At 37.1% G+C, this 21,066-nt stretch overlaps 1 protein-coding gene across 7 annotated transcripts in view; it reads right to left on the reverse strand.

The window, feature by feature from the left end:
• Nucleotides 1-21,066, reverse strand: part of Akap13 (A-kinase anchoring protein 13) — a 346,713-nt gene that overhangs the window by 204,548 nt on the left and 121,099 nt on the right. For all 7 annotated transcript variants that reach the window (XM_071608649.1, XM_071608648.1, XM_071608646.1 and 4 more), the window contains exons 4-5: nt 9,025-9,321; nt 528-711 (exon numbers count right to left, since the gene is read on the reverse strand). In XM_071608649.1, the coding sequence (XP_071464750.1) occupies nt 528-711; nt 9,025-9,321 (481 nt within the window). The remainder of the gene's footprint in view (nt 1-527; nt 712-9,024; nt 9,322-21,066) is intronic.

Here is a 21,066-nt window from a genome sequence, read left to right on the forward strand (position 1 = left end):
AAACAATTCAGCCAGCTTTTTACTGATATTCATATTAAGAGACCATTGCTCTCAATTTTATTCACAGAAATTACATTCAAACCAAAATTAAATTGTTTATAATATTTTCTATAAGCAGTTATAATATGAAAGTAATACTTCTGACTAATCTTTCAAGTCTTAAGATATACCAGAAAAAAAAAAAAAGTGGATTAGGAAAACTTTCCTCTTATACAAAACCAAGATGAACCCTATACATTGGTAATGCTCTGTTACCCCCAGAGAAAAGATTAATTCTGAGTGTCTGGTAAAATGTAAGAGGTAAGAAGCAGGGAAGCAAATGGCAATAACTTACGTTTGTGTCCCTCAGATATTGAAGCAGTCAGTAGAAACAAGCTTACAAACCTCCAGGAGAAGGCAAGACACAGGGCTGAGATGGTAATTCATGGCAAGCTCACAGGCAGATGATACCAAGTGGGTGGTACCATTATGAATCAGGAGGTGGAGCTGGCAATGGATGTGGGGAGGGAGAGAGAATAAGCACTCACTCAGTTAGAAGCTGGTGTAGCTGGTGATAACCTCTCTCCAAGGCCAAGCTCACAGGTGTTGCCCCTTCCTGGTTGTGGATGCTGAGAGCTCCGCGGCCACCCGGCTTCTGCAACAGGAACCATGTCAACCGCAGCAGTCCCAGCCGCACAGCAAAATGCATCAATGTCTCCCGGGGGCCACCATCTAAATTGGGAGAACATGAAAATAAATAAGAATATCAGAAGGGGAAAAAAAAAAAAAAAAACAGGACAAGCAAACAAACAAAAGACAAGTAAACACCACTACCTCCAAGTGCCTGATATTTTGAAGGTAAGCTATTGCACACAGCACGAAGACCTTTATTGAGGTCAAGTAGAATCGACCCCAAGTAAAGACAAAAGAAAGCTAGAAAAAAGTATGGGAAGTAAAATCTTACATAGGAGACGTTCCCACAAAAAGAATCAAGTTCTTTCTGTATTTTAACATTTGTTCAACAAATTTCACAATGAGGTTTATAAAGATGACTTCACACATGTTCTTTTCCTTTAAAAATACAAATAAATAATAAAGGCAGTCACACAAGATGGGACACAAGGAGAATAGCTGTTAGGACTTAGAATGGATGTATCATAAAGGGTGTAATTACATTTGAAAAGAACACCCAGACAAGAGTTGGCTAGTTAAACACTAAAAACAGGTTCTACTTGTTAAGTACACACAGGTCTTTTTATTCCCTGACATTAAGGGCACATGAAACAGCTGGCACTGCCAGCTTTTTGTTTGTTTGCATGTTTAATATGAAAAATAAATGCATCTGCGGGCATAATAAGACAGACAATACGCTAATAATTTCAGAAAGAAAAACATGTGCTTGGGGTTCTTCCACTTGAAACGAAGGCTCCTTCTTGGTGTGAGTCACTATGAAAATGGTGGAATAAGCAAGGACTTCGAGTCAGACAATTCTGGGTTCAAACCTGGTAGTTACCAGGCATGATTCATTTGCCTCTCTGAGCCTCACTTTCTTCATTCCTAGAGTAGTAGACCATCACTCAGAGATGTTGTTACAAATGAGAGGAGGCAGGTGAAATGTTAGTCTAATGACTGGCTGCAGCATGTACTCATTAAATGTCAGTTCTCCTTCTCCCTGCTCTCTGCCCAGTCCTCCTAGACTTCAAGTCACTTTCTGGGTTCACTAGCAACACCCTCTTCCTCAGTCATGCTCTTGACAGGACATAAGGCCACTTCAGGGCTGCTGAATGTCACCCCAAGAGGCTGTGCATTACTCAACTCCAGGGTTGGGCCTGCCTTCTTCCTCATGTCTTAGCTTTCACATCTCATTCTCCTGGCTTCCTTTGGGCCTCAACTTCTTCACTGAGCCCTGGGTTCAATCCCAAGTACAGGGGGGAAAAAAGTTGATGCCCCATTACATGTGCAAGTACAAACTGTAATAATCAACACGTCTGAGGAGGTGGGTGGCAAGGACAGAAAGAACTCTCACAAAAAAATCAAACATTGTCATCTGACTTATGCTTTACAGTCGCTCACAAGCATTCTGACATTCCTATCAAAAACTAAGGTACGAATGAGGCACTTACTGACCAGGAAATGTGACAGTTTTCAGAGCTGGTTAATTCCAGCCTTAAAGGGAGATTAATACTTCCTTAAAGTAGATTTCTCCCCTCCCCCCTACCATTTTTAGTCCCTTATCTACTCCAAGTCAGTTTAGACTTTGAGTCACGAAATTTCAACAATAAGGCCGCATACCTGCTCAGAACCTGGCACCCTGATCCCTACACTAATCCTCCTCTAGTCTCCTTCTGAAGTTTTCAGTAATAGGTGCCACATCTGCTTTTAGCTAGCCTCATTCTGCAAACAACAGATTGAAAAAAAGTAATATGCAGTGAGGAACTGCTACATTCCATTTAGTGGGATATGTAGTTTATACCAACATTTTCCCTTCTATTCTCACAATAACCCCATATGGTCTCACTGTCTTAATTTTGCAAATGAACATAAGTTCACAGAATTAATAGCTTGCCCACAACCAAAACGAGGATTTGAAAATTCTTCTATGACATGCATTACACATGTCAGCTTATTTAAATGTTCCCTTCTTCATTTTCCACACATTATTTTATCTTCACATAAGTCATCTGAATTAGGTTTGTAGAAGAGGTAGCCAAGGTACAAAGGAATTAACAAATTAACATATAAGTGGAATTTCTTCTAGTCTGTATTGTTTTAAGGGCATAAAAGCCCCACTCCTTGGTATTTTCCCAAAAGACTTAAACTCCACATACTATAGCAACACTGCCACTTCCATGTTTATAGCAGCACATTCACAATAATTATGAGATCAACCCAGATGCCTGTCAATAAATGAAAGGATTAAGAAATTGTGGTGTATACAAACATACACAAATGGAGTTCTACTCAGCCATAAAAAAGAATTAAATTGGGGCTGGGGTTTTAGCTCAGCAGCAGAGTGCTTGCCTGGCGCACGTTGAGGCACTGGGTTTGATCCTCAGCACCACATAAAAGTAAATAAATAAAGGTATTGTGTCCATCTTTTAAAAAAAAAAAGAATTAAATTATGTCATTTGCTGGTAAATGGATGAAAATGAAGAATGTGATGCTAAATGAAATAAACCAAACTCAGAAACTCAAAGGTCAAATGTTCTCTCATATGCGGAAGCTAGGTAAAATAAAGGAAACAGTGGGGAGAAGATAGGATATTATAAAGAACTGATCAAATAGAAATTAATAGATGAGCAAAAAGTCAAGTAGATAAAAAAAATAGGAGAGGGGAAGGAGGATGGGAGGAAAGGGGGAGAATCATCAACTGAAATCAATTTCCATGAATGTATGAGGTTGTTGGAATGAACCCAACTACTATGTATAACTTTAAAGCTCTAATTTAAAAAAAAGTATAGAAACTTTTACCCAAATTACTATCTTTAATACTGTTTTTTGTTCCTTCTGTCTCAAACTGCAAATCACCAATAACTCATGATAAATCCCCAATTCTCTATTCTCAGTTTCTGTATTTTCTCTTTAACGATTTGTGATTATTCCCCCCGTATTCTGAGAGCTACTCAACCTTTTTTTCCTGATCATTAACTGAATTTCCTACAAGCTCAATTGAGTTCTTCATCTCAATGTGAATTTAATTATGCCCTGGGATTCTGGGTGTCCTTGCAGCATTTCTACCAACTCCCTCTCCATCTATGCCCTTCAGATAGCTTCTTTTGCAGATGTAATTAATTAAAGCTCTTTTATCAATTGATTTCATAAGGGAGATTTATCCTGGTAAACATGGGGTAAGACCTGAGTGAATCAGTTGGAATTCTTTAAAAGCAGAGCTTTAAAAAAAAAAAAAAAAGGTAAAATAAAAGCAGGGCTTAGTTTTACCCTGGAGTAAGGACCTTGTCTATGGAGGACACCTTCAGCCTATGCCAATGCCTATGGAATTCCACTCTGCTCAGGATCTCCCTTTTCTGAGGACCCAAGGACAATAGGTTTGGCCCATGTTGGTGGATTTGACCTTGTCCACTTATTTAGCCAGACTCCCCAGCTATTCATGAATCTTTAAATGTTTATTTCCCCTTCAGTTTTCCTTCTCTAGTTGAACCCTGACTCTTGAAACCTACATCTTGTTGCTTCTTTATCTTAACTCTATAAAAGGTCTGACTTCTTTGATCTTTTAAGACAAATGAAAAGTGTCTTCTAAATTTTGCTTTGGTTTCTTAAAGAAAACCATTCTCACAGTATTCCACATGAATACTTACGATATTTTTTTCTTTATACTAAATGGTATTTCACTGGACCCATGCTGGCAGGTTATCCTGTTTAGGCCTCTCTGAAGGCCTAGCTTTTCTGCACAGAATGGGATTCCAAAATCACCATTCATTCTTACTATTCTGGACTGCCTCATAAATAAACCTAAAGTCTCATATAATGCAGGAATTCTCACACTAAATGAGAAAGTAAAAACACTCTTAATTTGACAGTGTGACAAAAGGAACTTTTTCTAAAACAAGACTTATAACCCTGTGACAAAACGAAGATTTGAGAAGCAACAAAACCTTTTACAGCTTACCCCTGGTTGCTACAGGGTACTGCTTGTCTTGGAGTCAGTAGTTCTTAATTCTTTGCCAAGGAAAAAATCCATTACCAGTCTTTTTATATTTTACTGTTTTCTTCTTTAACAGTGATGATAGCTGAAAAAACTGACAAGTACTACCAGTGCAGCTAAAGAAAACCTTCCATGAAAAGCTATCCCATACTCTAAAAAGACTGCTAGAACTAAAGCACCAAAAGATTAAGGTGGAGGATCTACTAACCAAAATCAGACATGTAGAAGTGGGAATGCACAGACTGTTCTCAGAGCAGTCTTTCTTAAACCTGTCATCTTTCTGTCCAGCCAATTCTCTCATTGTGGGGAAGATTTCCACCCCCAAAGATGACTACATCTTTTTTTTCACTTAGTTATACAATAACATTACTAAGTAAGAAGGAACACTTTCCCCGGGCTATTTCTCTTTGATTCCTCTAGATCAAGTCTTCAATGGGCCCACTCTAAACTATCTGAGAGTCAAGTTGATTGCTACTACACAGAGGTCTCAAATGAGAAACTATTCTCATTAGCCACGGAGGCAATGAAGAACTGAAACAACATTAAATGAGACTTGGAAAACTCAGAAAATGAGAACACCCTTGTCCCCCAATCATCCTCCCTCTCTCTATCAAGAATAATCCTTATTATCTGCATTTAAGGCAGATCTGTGACCAAAAGTATAGTATAGGGGCTTCTTTATATAACTAGGGATTGGGAAACACTTGGAAGAATTAAAATGGATAAACTCACTCTTCCTCTATTTGAAAGTAAGGATTAACATGAGCTCTGAGTCCAGCAAAACAGTTTCATTTTGCTTTGAAGAGTCTTTTAGGGCTGTCCTGTTTCATCCTTTCAAAGGACATACCACCATCCATTGTCATGGCTTATCAGTGTTTTGTGTGTCTAAAAGGTTACTGGATGTTGGTCACAATATGTTTGAAATGACTACCCTGGAAACCAGCACACACTATCAAACTATACTTTCCTCTGTTTTATAGTAAGGAAACTGAGTAATAGTGATATGGTATTTTCCAAAAACTATGGCAATAAAACCAGGATGTAAACAGTCTGATTCCAACACCCATGTTCTTTCCATTTTAAAATATCACATCTAAACCAAGGCTTCTTAATTCCATGTTCACAACTAAAGTTCAGGGAGACTGTAAAAATTAGTACATGTTAATGCTTGCAGGAAGATACCTATTTGTATTTTTTTTCTGAGGAGAAATCTGAGCTATTTTCAAAGGAGTCACTTACCTGAAAAAAAGCCAAAAAGCACTGCATCTCAACAATTAAAGAGGATTAGCCATAAATCTTACATGATTCCTTTGTCTGTGTATTAGGTTGGGACATCCGTAAATATCCCAGCCTTCAACAGCAAGTATTTCTCTTATGTAATGAGGTACCCTATTTACCTGTATTTTCCCAGGCACCAAGCTTACTTCATACCTTTTTCTTTTAAATACCCTTTTAAAAGTAACTAAAGTGAAAAGTGACTGATGTGAGCAGATTATCCCATTAGTTTCATCCCTCAATAGCAAGCATGATTAACTCTTTAAATGGTGTTACTCTGCCCTGATCACACCAGTGCAGTGTTCTTAGATTCCAATTCACAACTAAGAGAACAATCTAAACTGCAAGGTACATGGAGCACTTGAAAGCCGATTCCTGATCCTAGCTGGACTGGCAGTTCTATCAAGTTCTTTGTGTACATTTCATATTGAAAGTATTCAACCTAACTTGTTTAATTATTTTTGTTACTAAATTATTTTAAATGTATGTAAAATAAAATAACTTTTAGAAGGTGTACAATTCTATGAATTTTACCACATATACTCTTTTTATTTATTTATTTTTTAGTTATACATAACAGTAGAATACATTTTGGCGTAATTATACAAGCATGGAATATATTCTATCTGCTTCAGACCCAAGTACCTCTCCTTCCCCTTCCCTACCTTTGCTCTCTTCCTTCTATTGATCCTTCTGCCATTTGTCCATAGTTATTATTATATTTTTAATTAATTTCCTGTGGATGTACAGGACGGTGAGATTCACTGTGGTATACTCAAATATAACACATAGATTCTTATACCACTACCACCAACAAGATACAAAATAACTTCAATGCTCCTAAAGAATTCCCTCCTCATAATACTCCTTTACAACCAGACTTTTACCCTAATCTCAACTCTGGTAACTACTGATGTCTTCTTGGTTACTTTAATGGTGCTTTTTCCAGAATGTCATGTAAGTACATTACTTTTGGAAAGTGACTTTTAGTTAGCACAATGCATTTAAAATGTATCCAAGTTACTGCACATTATCAATAGTTTGTTCCTTGTTTATTGCTGAGTAGTATTCTGATGTATAGATATATCACAGTTTGTTCACATATTCAGTCAGAGAGGGAGACCTGGGTTATTGCCCCTTTTGGTGATTATGATTAATGCTGCTATAGACACATTTGTACACAGACTTTTTAGTGAATGTAAGTCTTCATTTCTCTAGGATAAAATGCCCCAAAGTGGGAATGCTGGATCTTACTGTAAACATACATTTAACTTTTCTTTTTTTTTAAATGCTGAACTTTTCCAGAGTTGCAGTTCTACTGTGCATTCCCACCAGCAGTCTATGAGAATGTACTACATCCTTGCCAGCACTTAGCATCTTTAATCTTAACTATTCTAATATGTGTATAATGGTACTGTATTATGGTTTTCATCTTAAAATCCTGCACGTATTCAAATCTTGTTTATTCTTTGCTGACACTGCTTAAGCAATTTTGTACAACATAAAACTTTAGGAGTACATGGAAACTACACAAAAAATTAAAGATGGCCAGTTTCCTCCTATTAAAGACAAGGAAGCTAAGGTCCAGAGAAGAAAAGTGATACAGTCGAAGTTTAAGACCTCTGCTATTTCCAATAGTTCTTTTAATCTTTTTAACGTGAACAAATTAATTCCTGATCCTATTTTTAAAAAGAGAAAGCAAAACCATAAAAGTTCCATTAGCTCCAGAAATAATTAACACAGTTCTATTTAACTTGATACTGATTTGTAAAAGTCATTCCCACTTTAATACAGAAATGGCAGAAACTACAGGTTTTAGGGCACATCATTAGGTTTCTAATTAGGTACTCAAGTACTCAGACCTCAAGATATTCTACTTAGTAAAGCAGAAGTTTCTTGGATGGTATATAAATTTAAAAGGGATTGGGGGTGCCTTCTTTCTTGATTTTTATAGTACAGACTTTTCCTTTATATATAACCTCGAGAAGCCTGACTTGGTAGCATCTGACCATAGGCCTGACACAATTCCACTGGTTGATCACAGGCTTGACTGTTAAATTCCATGGATTTAAGAGACTCAGTGCTAGCAGTACTTCTTCACCATTCTTTCCTGGAAGGAATAATCAACTTACCTGACAGGTCTGAGAGAGCAGGAACTGGGCATGCCTTGCTTAGTCCTATCTGGGCAATTCTCCTCAAGAACTGCTCACCTGTAGAAAGGGGGACTTCTGGTCTGCTGGCCCTACACAGCACAATAGTCAAAGATAGGTAGACTCTGAAGGCAGAGTGTGACTGTCCACTCTTCTAGAGATGACAGAGAAAGCCTCTGGCAAGCCTTTCTGGAAGCTCTGAGGTCAGTCTTCCAATCTTGTTTTCATATGTATTAAAGCAAACATTCTGAACTGTCTCTGTGAGAACCTAAATTTTTCACTGGATTTGCACTCAGCAGAGAAAGATGTTGTTATTTAGGGATCCCAGGTATATATTATATTTCAGTGGAAAAAATATTTGTGTAATTATAACATCTAATAGATGTCATCTGCTACAAGAGTAATTATGTGGGAAACCCCTTGTGATTCAGAAGACCTATGTATATACCAATTATATCAGTGTTTCTAAAAAGCAGAGGCCTTTACTTAAAGAATTTTTATATGGAAGGCCAGTACACAAAATCAGTAAAAGTGAAACTACCCTGGTTAAGGAACTGTAGGCTTCTCAAAGCTTATCCCACTTTCATGTTCCCATGGCATACTCCTCAGTCCTCTTTTCCTCCAACTTTGTACAATCTTGAGAATTTCAGAACACAGTAAACCTGGTCTTGAATAATGAAACACCAAACGGTTACTCTGCTACTGTTCTAATGAAAGGCAAACCTCTGCCTTTGTTTGAGAAGTGCTAGACCACTATCCATATGGGTACCTTCTCTTGGGTCACTTCACTGGTAGGACAAGATTAACAGCTCAAAGAACCTTGAAAAGATGCCTTCAAGACTAATTTGCTACAGTAATTTTAAGGGAGAAGTACTTCGATATAATAACCATACAAAAGCAGTCCCATACAAAAACAGAAATGTTCTGAACTCAGTTTGTGGATCATGCAATTCTCACCATGCAAAGTCTGATCTGTCCCCAAAACATTCCACTCTGCTGGCAGCTTCAAGTGTCTGAATGCCAGTGCAACCTTCTCATCAAGGGAATTCACATCCCCAGATGGGGGTCCTGACCGGTCAAGAAAACGAGTGAAGTTCAGAGCCTGCTGATTTCCAGCACTGGTTGCCAGAAATTGAGCTGCGTCATATGCCTCATCCTGGACAAAATGGAAGTCTTCTTCAGCTACCACAAACACAGGCAGGCCCTCTTTGGAAGCACACAGCAGCACCTTCACTGTCTCACAGCAGTCATGACCTAAAGAAAGCACAGATGACCACGAAAATAGTATTAGACTCCCCTGATGAAAGAAGGACACCAGTGGGTCATCTTATTAGTTCTTTTTTTTTTTTTTTTATGACACACAAATTTTTCTCTTTCTAAAAGAAATCCCTTCTTCCTCTGAGCTCTAATAGTACTTTTTTCATCAAATTTCTCAAAACTTGTTTTCAGAGCTGGGATGTAGATCAATGGTAGAGCACTTGCCTAGCATGCCTGATTCCCTGTTCATTCCCAGCACCATTAAAAGAAAGAAAGAAAAAAAAAAAAAAAGCAGAAGCAGCAGAGAAAGGGGATGGGGGGAGAGTGGAGGGGAAGAGGAAGTACTAAGGATTGAAATGGGGAAAACTATGTTATATGCATTTTATGACTATGTCAAAATGAACCCCACTATTACGTATAACTATTAAGAAAAACAAAGGACGAACTACATTTTCAGGTTTTTAAATTGTTACTTGAAAACATCAATGAGTTTCCTGTAACAGCAAATAATTGTGTATCCCAGTTTTCACTATAACTACAAAATGGTATTAGTCATATAGTAGGCTGTTGAATATCAACTATTGCTGTTGAATTTTAACAAATTAAAAAATGAACGTTCTGGGAATCTGTTAAGGCCTAGCATATGATGGAAAAAAGTCAAATACCTACTAAGCTGAATTAGATTTGAAAACATAATTGGGAAAATTATCATTCACAGGAATATGGAAGGAATTTTACAGATTCCCCAGCATGTGTTTCACTATGACTGCAATGTAATAAATCAAACAATGAAGCCCTTTAAAAAGTGCAAACCTACTTTATTTTACTTTACATTATTAGCAAAGCAAGGCCTAAAAAGTAAATAACAATATTTTTTACTGTTTTCATATAAACACTTTTTCTTCCACTACTAATGTGGTGAGAACTTCAATGGAATCATTTGGTTCCATAATGAAAGTGTAATGCCGTGGATAGAAGCCCAGTTCAAGAGAAACAAACATGCTAAGGACTCTGTGGTATCCACTGTCCAGACAGGCAGGTACCTCATGAGCTCTGACTTCAGACAACAACCTATATGCTACCCCAAAGAGCCAAATTAGCAACACAATGTTTCTGTAGGTAAGGCATTCTTGGAGGATGAGACTTTTTTCTAGACCTAATCATTCAAAATTAAATATTTCCAATATGCAGAATGTATTCAAGTAAACACACACTGTCTTTTCTCAACTTTCAACAAAGATCTCAACTACCACAACTAAGTTGCTCCTACCATTATCACTCTTCTCTCATTATTCCACTCTGTGGTCCAAGATTTGGAGTTTCCATACCATGGGCACAGGCCAATACATATTTCAGACTCAGACAAAACAAACTAAGATTTCTGCTGTCTTTGAAAGAGAACAATGTCCATTGTCAATCACAATGGCAAGTTATGATTTTTCCACATACCTTCACCCTTGCAACAAAAGGAAAATCTCTCACTGCTATGTAATTTTAGGATGTTAACATGTACTAAGAATCTACTATATACCAGGTATCTGACAAGTAATTTTTTTTCTACATGACAATTTTATAAGGTATATATTGTCTTCATTTTCTTTTCTTTCTTCTTTTGTATTGAGGATTGAACGCAGGGGTATTTTACCACTGAGCTACATACCCAGTTCTTTTAATTTTAAAACAGGATCTGCTAAGATGCAAAGGCTGACCTTAAATTTTTGATCCTCCTGCCCTGGCCTCCTTAGTCACTGGGATTATAGGTGAACACTACTGTGCCTGGCTTTCTTCACTTTCTTCACTTTATAGATGAGAAAATGGACACTTCCAAAATTAAAGGAACTTAAACCATGGTTACACAGATACTAAGAAGTAGAATTCATTATTCAAAGTCAAGGATGATGCCAAAGGACATGCCCTTTCACATCATGATGCAAGGGTATTGTATCATATTATCCATCAACAAAGGGGGTAAGGTAACAACTAAGCTCCTCCCTGAAAGGAGCCTGACACTTGCAAAGCGACAGGCCAGTATGACTAGTAATCAAGAATGACATGTTCACAAGTTGTAAAGATCAGTCTTCACACAAATGTAATTCCAGAGGATATAAACAGTGCCTTCTAAGTTTCTATGAAGGATATAAAAAGCTAAAGCATCTCCTGCCCAATATGTGCATACACATACATATGTGCACACTCCACTTCAATTCAATATATATATGTAGAATTTGTACCTTGAATATATTAAGTGAAATTAGAGAAAAATTTAATATTTCTTTAAAAGGTAGTCAGCCTAATTACAAAAGCATCCATGTCAGCAGAAATTAGCCAACCAATCTAAGTAGTAGGTTTGTGTATTTCACTGGCAGAAAATATTTCTTTTAAAATATTCTATAATATCTCGCTCAGTTCTGTTCAATAACTAGTAGCTGGACAGCCACAAAGTTCAAGCATCATGATTAGAAGGTGAAGATGAGTAAGGGAAGAGTCTCAATTCTCCAATGCTTTATAATTCACAGGAAAGACTCCAACAAGCTACAGTTAACTGCAATGTAAATTAAAACTGGATGTGCTCTGTAAGAAACACACAGTGCAACTAGGGGATGGGGAAGGAGTACATTTCACCAAGGAAGCAGCAGTTAAGAAGGACCCTTCACACGCACACTGTCCCGAAGTCTCTCAACCCAGGGATTCTTCTCTATAACCCTCAGAACTAAGGTGTTTTATTCTTTTTTCTCTTCTTATTCATTTAATAAGCACTTACTTGCCATGAGCCAGATACTATTCTCAGTGCTTTACAAATAACATCTCATAATAATCAGTAGGTATTATTATCTTTATTTGCCAAACAAAGAAAGTTAAACAACTTGCCCAAGGTTATAAATAGCTCTTACATGGCCAAATTAAAACTTGAATCCAAAGTTGGATTGTGCAGAAGAGACTGAGGTGAGGGGAGGAGAGGGAGTGTGAGAATGGGAAGGACAGTGGAATGAGACAGACATTATTACCCTATATACATGTATAATTACACTACCAGTGTGACTCTGCACCATGTACAGCCAGAGGACTGAGAAGTTGTGCTCCATTTGTGTAAAATGTGTCAAAATACATTCTACTGTCATGTATAATTAATTAGAACAAATTAAAAATAAAAACTAAGAATTTGATTCAAAGTTTCAATACTCTAGAATCTGCCTCTACACCCCAAATTAATGTATAAGAAAGATGGCCTAAAGAGTAAAATAAGACCTGGGCACAGTGGCCTAGGCTTTTACTACCAGCTACACAGGAGTCTGAGGCAGGAGGATTTCAAGTACAAGGCAAAGGCTGGCAACATAGTGAGACCCTGTCTCAAAATATAAAGGGAGGGGCTGGGGTTGTGGCACAGTGGTGGAGCACTTGCCTAGCATGTGTGAGGCCCTAGGTTCGATTCTCAGTACCACATATGAATAAATGACTAAAATAAAGGTTCGTCAACATCTAAAAAAAATCTTAAAAAAAAAATATAAAGAGAGCTTACGTAGTTCAGTGGAGGGAGGGAGGGAGGGAGGGAGGGAGAAGAAAGAAAGGAAGGGAGGGAGGGAGGGAGGAGAAGAAAGAAAGGAAGGGAGGGAGGGAGGGAGGGAAAGGAAAAAAGGGAATAAAAACAAAACAAAAAGAGGGATGGTAAAAGAAAGGAGAGGAAAGGGGAGGGGAGGAAAGGGGAAGGGGGGGCACCATGGAAGAATCAATGAGAAAGGAATAAAAAACACATTCAAACCTTGACTAAAACGCATCTATATTCCGTTGTAGCTCTTACTCTGGGCTGCAATTCCTTCATTATAGCATGGGGGAGCTATAATGCTACCGGTACTGAGGTTTCTCCAATTGCAAGACTATGTATGGGTCATGCCAGGCAGAAGGTAAAGAGGGAGAAATGGTCAAGAAGGAAATAGCTTTAAAAATGTAAAATGTGCTGCGTGTGGTGGCACATGCCCATAATCCCAGCAACTCCAGAGGCAGATTGCAAATTCAAGGCCAGTCTCAGCAACTTAATGAGGCCCTAAGCAACTTAGTGAGAACCTATTTCAAAATAAAAAATGAAAACCATTTTAAGATGGGATGAGATGTGGCTCAGTGGTTAAGCACCCTTAGGTTCATCCCCAATACGGAGGGGAAAAAATAGTAAAAATGTAAAGCAAAGGGTAAGCTCAAGGGATAGAACTAATACTATGAGAGTGAGTTTTGGGAGAATATTAACTAAGCTACATCTAGATGCTTAGTAGACAAGAATTTCTTACTTATTAGCTATGTGGCCTGAGGTAAATGACAACCTAACACTATCAAATTGGGCCTCCTTAGCCTTATAAGTGGAGAGCTATAATTTGGAAGGACTCTCCCAAATTCTTTAATACTACCATTGAAAACAACGCACAAAGCCTCACTTCAATCCAAATTGGAAGGGGAGGTGGGTAGCAATATGTATTTCAGACAGAAGAATTCATTTAAAGACAAAAATGTTGTGATTGATTATAGCATTGCCTCATTGTTTCAGAATTAAACAAATTTATAAATTCCTGAAAGTTCTCTGAGGTAGATAGGAAAATCACTAACTTCACAATACCACAATAATGCTATAAATAACTTAGGATCCAAATTGAATTCTGCCATCATACTTATATTTGCTATGTCTTAGAAGAGATATTACAAGAACCTAAAATAATAATACCTACTGGCCTTACCCATGAAAACAGTCCTTATTCTTTCTTACCAATCTTCCTTCCCCAATTCTCTGTAAAGATTGAAAACCTGATTTAGAAAGGGAGTCACAATGCCACTAGAAGTAAAATCACCTCCTTGGCCAGGTGAGCTTGTGCATGCGTATAATGCCAGCTACTCAGGAAGCTAAGGAGGGAAAATGGCAAGTTCAAGGCCAGCCAAGGGACTCATTGAGACTCTGTCTCACAATAAAACTCACAAAGGGCTGGGGATCTAGATCAGTGGTACAGAACTTGTCTATCATGTGCAAAGCCTTGGGTTTAATCCCCAGCATCTATCTCCTTCCCTCTTTCTCCCTGTTACCTGCCCCCAACACACACATATACACAATCACCTTCTGTATGTGCCATACAGTAAAAAAGTGATGGTGAAGCAATAGTATATCTTGTTCAAGGTTATTAAGTGCAGACATATCTGCATAGAAATCCATCTGGGACTACTAAAGTAACTACTTACCTAGGAAGGATGAGTGTATGGTTTGATGTGTCTTCCAAAAGCTCATGTGTGAGAGACAATGCAAGAAAATTTAGAGGAGAAATAATTGTGTTATGAGAGCCTTAACCCAAACAGTGAATTAATCCCCTGATGAGATTAACTGAGTCCATAACTGAAGATGGGCAGGGTGTGGCTGGAGGAGATGGGTCACTGGAGTATACATTTTCTATCTAGTGAGTAGAGTCTCTCTCTCTCTCTCTCTGGTTTCTGATCATCATGTGATGCACTTCCCTCTGACATTTTTCTGACATATTGTTCTTGAGCCCCCAGGAATAGAGCTGGCTGTCTATGGACTGAGACCTCTGAAACCATGAACCCCCAAACGAACGTTTCCTTCTCTAAAATTGTTCTTTCAGATCTTTAGCAGTGAAAAAGCTGACTAAAACAATGAGGTAGGGGCAAACAAGGGGGAGAGAAACATAAGGTGATCTAGGGATTGAGTGTGTGTGTGGTACTTAGCAGTACAAGTATGTTTATCTCTTACTGCTGCTTTGGCAGAATTTGTTAGCAGGTAGAAGTGTTTAAGTGAACTACTATCAACTCTACTTGTATATAACTAAACTGAAATATATACAAGAAAAGGCAGAAAGTTTAGGCCACTAAAAGACCATGAAACAGATGTCATCCAATTGTTAGCCTAATATTTTCCTGTCAGATGAACTTAACAATCTGAAGGAGAACTTAAATCACTGTAAGTTAAACATGCCATAAATCTGAAGTTTGTTTGGTCTATTACAGGCTTATTTAAAAAAAAAAAAAAAAAACTGTGGGTTAACAGAAGAGCAGAGAACTGAGGGTTTGATGGATAACTCTTCATTGAAGAGTAACTGGAAGAGTTACTACTGACCAAGAACAAACTTTCTCAACCTAATGTTACACAAGGTTGACGGGCTACTGTCTCATACTGATATTTTCTATTAGGCACAAGAGGATCTAAAGATTAGTTTTTAATTTGTATAAACTTTTGGATAAAGCATATGGGGAAAGAAATCAGAATTTTTTACATTAAAAGTTTTATAATGTAAACCTAAGAAAACTAAAGTCACTACATAAACATACATAAAACTTTTTACTACTGTAAATTAGCTCTAGAGGCATGACTATTTATTGGTGACTATTAGTCTTATGGCTGCCTTTTTACATGATGAATACAGGGTATTAACAATCTCTACAGCTACACTATATAGACATCCAATGGAAAACTCATATCTAATTTGATATAATAAATACAATTTAACTTCTTTTATAAAAACACTAAAGAAGAGTAGCAAGATTTTTGCTAGTTCCATGGTGTTTTTCCTTCCACTCGATTTCCTGTTAATAAGGAAAATAAAAACCACAGTATTTTTTTTTTTAAAGGAAGTTTGGAAATTTTTATTGAACTCATGAAGGAAGTAGCCCTAAAGGAATTAAGAGAGATGACAAAGAAAGATAAATTGTTAAAGACCCAAACGTTAATGATCATAATTTAAATTTGATGGACCACCTGCTAATAAATTCTGCCAAAACAGCAGTAAGAGATAAGCATACATGTATTACTAAGTACACACACACATTCAATCCCCAGACCACCTTATATTTTCATCTTTTAAAATCCTTTCTAAATTTATCCTATATCAAGCCTGTTCACAGATTTTTGAGGTAGAAGAGACCTGTTCCCAGATGAGTGAACTGAAAGGGATCCTGAAGAATACTGACTATTGACTGAAGAGTCAAACAATATTAGGTTTGAACCCCAAACTGGTTTGGTTATCCTGAGAAAGCTGTTCAACCTTGAAGCCTGTTCCTTTATACCTAAAATGAGAATACCACCAACCCAAGGATTGTTACAAATATGAAAAGCAGCCATGCACAAAGCACTGGACATAAAGCAGGCATCTAAAACTAGTGTTACTATTAGCTACTAAAATGTTCCTGTTCAGGTAACTCAAGAAAAACGGATCCCTAAAACGTTATAAAGAGCTTCTCAATCACCGTGGCCCAACAAAGCTTTGGAGCCAATTGATGCCTTTGGCACAACAGTAGAACTGAAAAAATAAAGGAAAGGAGAAAAATAAACAAAAATACAAGAAGGATGTAGGTGAGGAGCAGCAATGTAAAGCAAAGGTCCTCTTAGAATAATTTAATCCACTTCTTTTCTAAATTCCTAAGTCAAAGGTATGTGTTCATGAGAGAGCTTTCCTGCAGGCTTCTTATCACTATAAGGAGCATCTGCATCCATGGAAACAAAACACTGCTACAGATACACAAAACTAAAGCATGGCCCAAGAATTACTTCATTTCCTATTAAGCTAAAAGTGGAACATATCCCATCCGGGCCCTCTCTTTTCAGAATGAAACAATTGGGACTTTGTTTTACCAGTTATCCAAAAAAGAACCCTGAAAGTGTTTGCTGGGCCAGACAAGCCCAGTCTCACACAGATGTCATCTTCTAAGAAATTAGTAGTCAGAGGTGGAAAATATAAAATAATGTCTTTACTACTCAGTTTGGCATCAAAGTATTTAAAAGTCTAGTCTTTTTCTATCTTTCAAGTAGATATAACAGAGTTAAAGAAAATGTTCATTCTTCAGAGCCACACTCTTTCAGAAGCGGGGATTGCATGAAAAAGTATGTACCCACTGCTAGTTTTTGGTGTTCTATTTGCAGATGTACAAATTTGGTATATTTTCAAAACATCTCTGTATGCACAAGAGTATTTGAGCAGGGGGTGGGGGATTGGGGGAAGCAAGCATGGGAAGGAATTGCATCATGTGCATTTTGAAAAAGGAAGGAGCTAATTAATGCTAAAAATGTGATCTTCTATATTCCAGCCTACATACCACTAAGGCAGACTTCTCAACCATTTTTTTTTTCATTATTATCCCTCCAAGTAGCCTTTTTAGACATTTTTCTCTACTTCCCACCTCATGAAATTTTAATACCATTGATATACACATATTTGTATTATGTCTATCTTTATTTTATATGTAAAGAGTAAGATTATATTTTTGTAGCCCCAAGATTCAATTTATACTCCCTGGGGGATATCAATCCTGTTGTAATGCATGCCCCAATATTCCAGTTCCATGTTCATAGTTCCAAGGTGATAAAATGTATAACTTCTCAGAGCTGTCTAGTAGCCTTATAGTAGTACTTCAGAATAGGGAGACTCTTATAAAATGTCCAGTAAAAAATAAATGATTGCTTTGATAGTGGAGACGAAATCAGAATTCTCTGATTGGGCCAATTAAAAACTTACAACTTATTTTTAAATATGTTATCTAATTTGGTTATCTCTGCACATCCGCTGCTAGAAAAAGGATCTTGGTTCACATGAAATAAAAGACACATCATGCTGTAACTATAGGTCCAGTTGTTGAGATCTGGGCTGCAATTTTTCATTAAATCCAGAAGACTTCTGATTGTGATAAATGTTTTTGTTTTTCCTTTTCATGACAAATTTCTTTGTATAGTACCTTCCCTTTTGAAAGAGAAAGAAAAATATGGAAGTGCTGAGTCTAATTTTGGGGTCAATGAAGGTTTGAAGTTTTTCTGTCAAACAAGAATGCTTGCTATGAATTCTAAAAGTAATTGACAAGGTGAAAAAAGATTTCATTTTATAAAACATTCTATACCAGCATGTTTGACAAAACAGTGTGGAGAATCAACTAAACATCCTGCTCCATTTTGCATTCCGAAATCAATGCTTTGTCTAAATTCAGTTTCATGGATAAAAGTGAATATAATAGAATAGTACTCTATATTTCCCCTAAGAATTACCTTCTAAGGATACTCAGATTTCTTTACACTATTTACCAATCCTATACTGGCTTCAAAAAAACTACCTTAGCTTCATCTTGAGAGGAAAATCATTAATTAAATAAAGTGTGATTTAAGGTTGGATCTGTTTACTATGCGGAGACAATAACGGGTGTTTTATGTTTTCTTTAATTACAAAATTAACGTCTTTTATTATTAGAAATGTTTTTCCATTTTAAGCTGTATTTCATAGCAAATTATATTCTTGAACCAGCCATCTCACAAGTATTTTGGGTATAATATTTTATTATAAAATTTGGTCTGTGTCTAGTGTTAATTAATGCAATGAAGCATTTATTTTCAAAAAAAAGAAAGTATTCTTTTCAGTGTTCAAAATTTATTAAAAATCACTATATATTATATAAGTAGTATGCTTCAATTCAAACAATTCAAAGGCAAAAAAAGTAGGAAGTCAAAGTCTCTACTCACCTGTCCCTAAATATGTTACTACTCTTACCATACTTTTTGTGGGGGGCGGGGACTGAATCACATCTAGAGCCATCTATGGTAGGCAAGCAAGAAAGGGTTACTTTAAAAATGCTTTTACCGGGGTTGGGGCTGTAGCTCAGTGGCAGAGTGTCTGCCTAGCATGTTTGAGGCACTGGGCTTGATCCTTAGCACCACATAAAAATAAACAAAATAAAGGCATTCTGAATGTCCATCTACAACTACAAAAAAAAAATAAAAATTACAAAAAAAAAAAAAAAAAAAAACCTTTACCACTTCTCTACAGCCTCTATTCAAATGGACAGTTCTTATTAGAAAACATAAAAAAGTTAGAAAACATACATTGGGGATGTAATTGTAATATCTGGAGTCAAAGTTTTGTTTTAGAAGAAAACTTAGAATGTCTAGTATTTCAACCTATTTTCAGACAATATTTGATAAAAGTTTACAGATGACATCAAGAAGTAGCTGTCTTTTGAAGGTCAATCAATCACCGGGTTTTAGAAACTAAAACATTTCAAAACACTTACAGTAAAACATACCAGAGAACTAAAAAATTAGAGCCAGCAATGTGGATGAAGCATGACGTAAAAAAGCAAGAATAAGGCACAAAGCTCTTTTTCTTTTCATACACAATCAGCCCAAATAATTAGGAATTGCAAGTCTTATCCTTGCAGAAGGATAGAGAGAGACATCCTGATTAGAAGCAGCTGCAGCAAAAAGACATCGTACATTTATCCAGTAACTAGAATGCACACACTATTGTGTAGACTTTCCATGAAGAATCTTGATTAATCTGACACTGCCACTGCCCTCAGTATACAGGAAACCTGAGGCTATCAATACAGCTTAACTGATGCAAAGAAATTATCAGTTAGCTTCAGAAAGAGGACACAGACTTCTGCTCCAAGCTAAGTGTTTAATTTAAGAAACATTTCTGCCCCTCTCCCCAAAATTAGGGAGAAGGGGAATATATATATGTACATTCACCTTTCTGAGAACTAGAATGATTACAACACAGCAGAAACGCTATCCCATCAAGCGGCAGGAATTCCTAGAAGAAGCCTTCTTAGCGCGTACCACTGAAAGAAAGAAAATTATTCCCCTCATAAACCTAACTAAACCTTAGTAGAAGCAGGCAGAAAATAAAATAAATAAGCTAAATATATTATGTGTTAGAAGTTGATAAGTACAATGAAAAAACATAAAGCAGGAAAGGGGAACATGGAATTCTGAGAGGAGGCAGTTGTATATTGTTATAAGGTAGACAAGAAGCCTCAATGAGACATGATGAGCAAGAACCTGGAGCAAGGGAAGGCACAAGTTTAAAAAGTACAAAAGCAGATTTAAGGCAGTTTAATTCTAGCCTGAAAAATTAATTCCATGATTAAACAAGAATTTAAAAACTGAAGCCATCCATGGTGATGCACACCTGTAATCCCGGCTACTCAGAAGTTGATGCAGGAGGCCTGCAAGCCTAGAAGGGTAACTTAGACCCTGTCTCAAAATAAAAAGGGCTGGGTATGAGCTCCTGGGTTCAATCCCCAGAAAAAGAAAGAAAGAAAAGGAAAAACAAACAAGTGGGAAGAAGCAAAGTGACAAAAGGGAGGGAAAACTAAGTTAACCCCCAAAACACACTTATCTCTATCCTTTCACAACAAATTACCAAATTAATCCAAATGTCAGTAGCTGAAAAGAAAACAGAAAACTCTTATACATGATGACTAGAGCAGAAAGATCCAGTTGGCAATCTCCTTTGCTTAAATAGTTGGCTTCTAGTGCACCAACTAGGGGTCTCGCTGATATCCTTACAAATCAAATATCAAATATTAATCAGAAGCTCACATGCTAAAGAGTTACTTTGATGTTCCCTGGCTTTCCACAAGTAGAGTCTTCAAGAACTCTAATCTTTTCTTCACATCTGTTGTGATTAAGCTACCTGACTGAATGTGGGTAGGTAGCAGAATATTCAGGGGAATGGGGGGCATGGCTGGCAAGCATGATAGAGAATGTGGGAAGGGGATAAGAAGAAAGCTGTTTAGTAGAAAATGAAAGAGATGGCATTACTACAGGCCTGAAGAAGTGAATGGGTCAGGAATAATTTCTGCCGATTCAGACAAAAACTCTATTCTGCAGAGTAGAGTACACAATATTCATTTTGATTGGCTTGCGATGGCAGTGCAGGGCACCCATGGTCAGCAGGTACAAATGGACACTCAAGAGGGGTGTGGCTTGGAAAAGGGGGT

The sequence above is a fragment of the Marmota flaviventris genome, chromosome 2 (genome assembly GCF_047511675.1).
Source record: "Marmota flaviventris isolate mMarFla1 chromosome 2, mMarFla1.hap1, whole genome shotgun sequence".
Taxonomy (NCBI): Eukaryota; Metazoa; Chordata; class Mammalia; order Rodentia; family Sciuridae; genus Marmota; species Marmota flaviventris.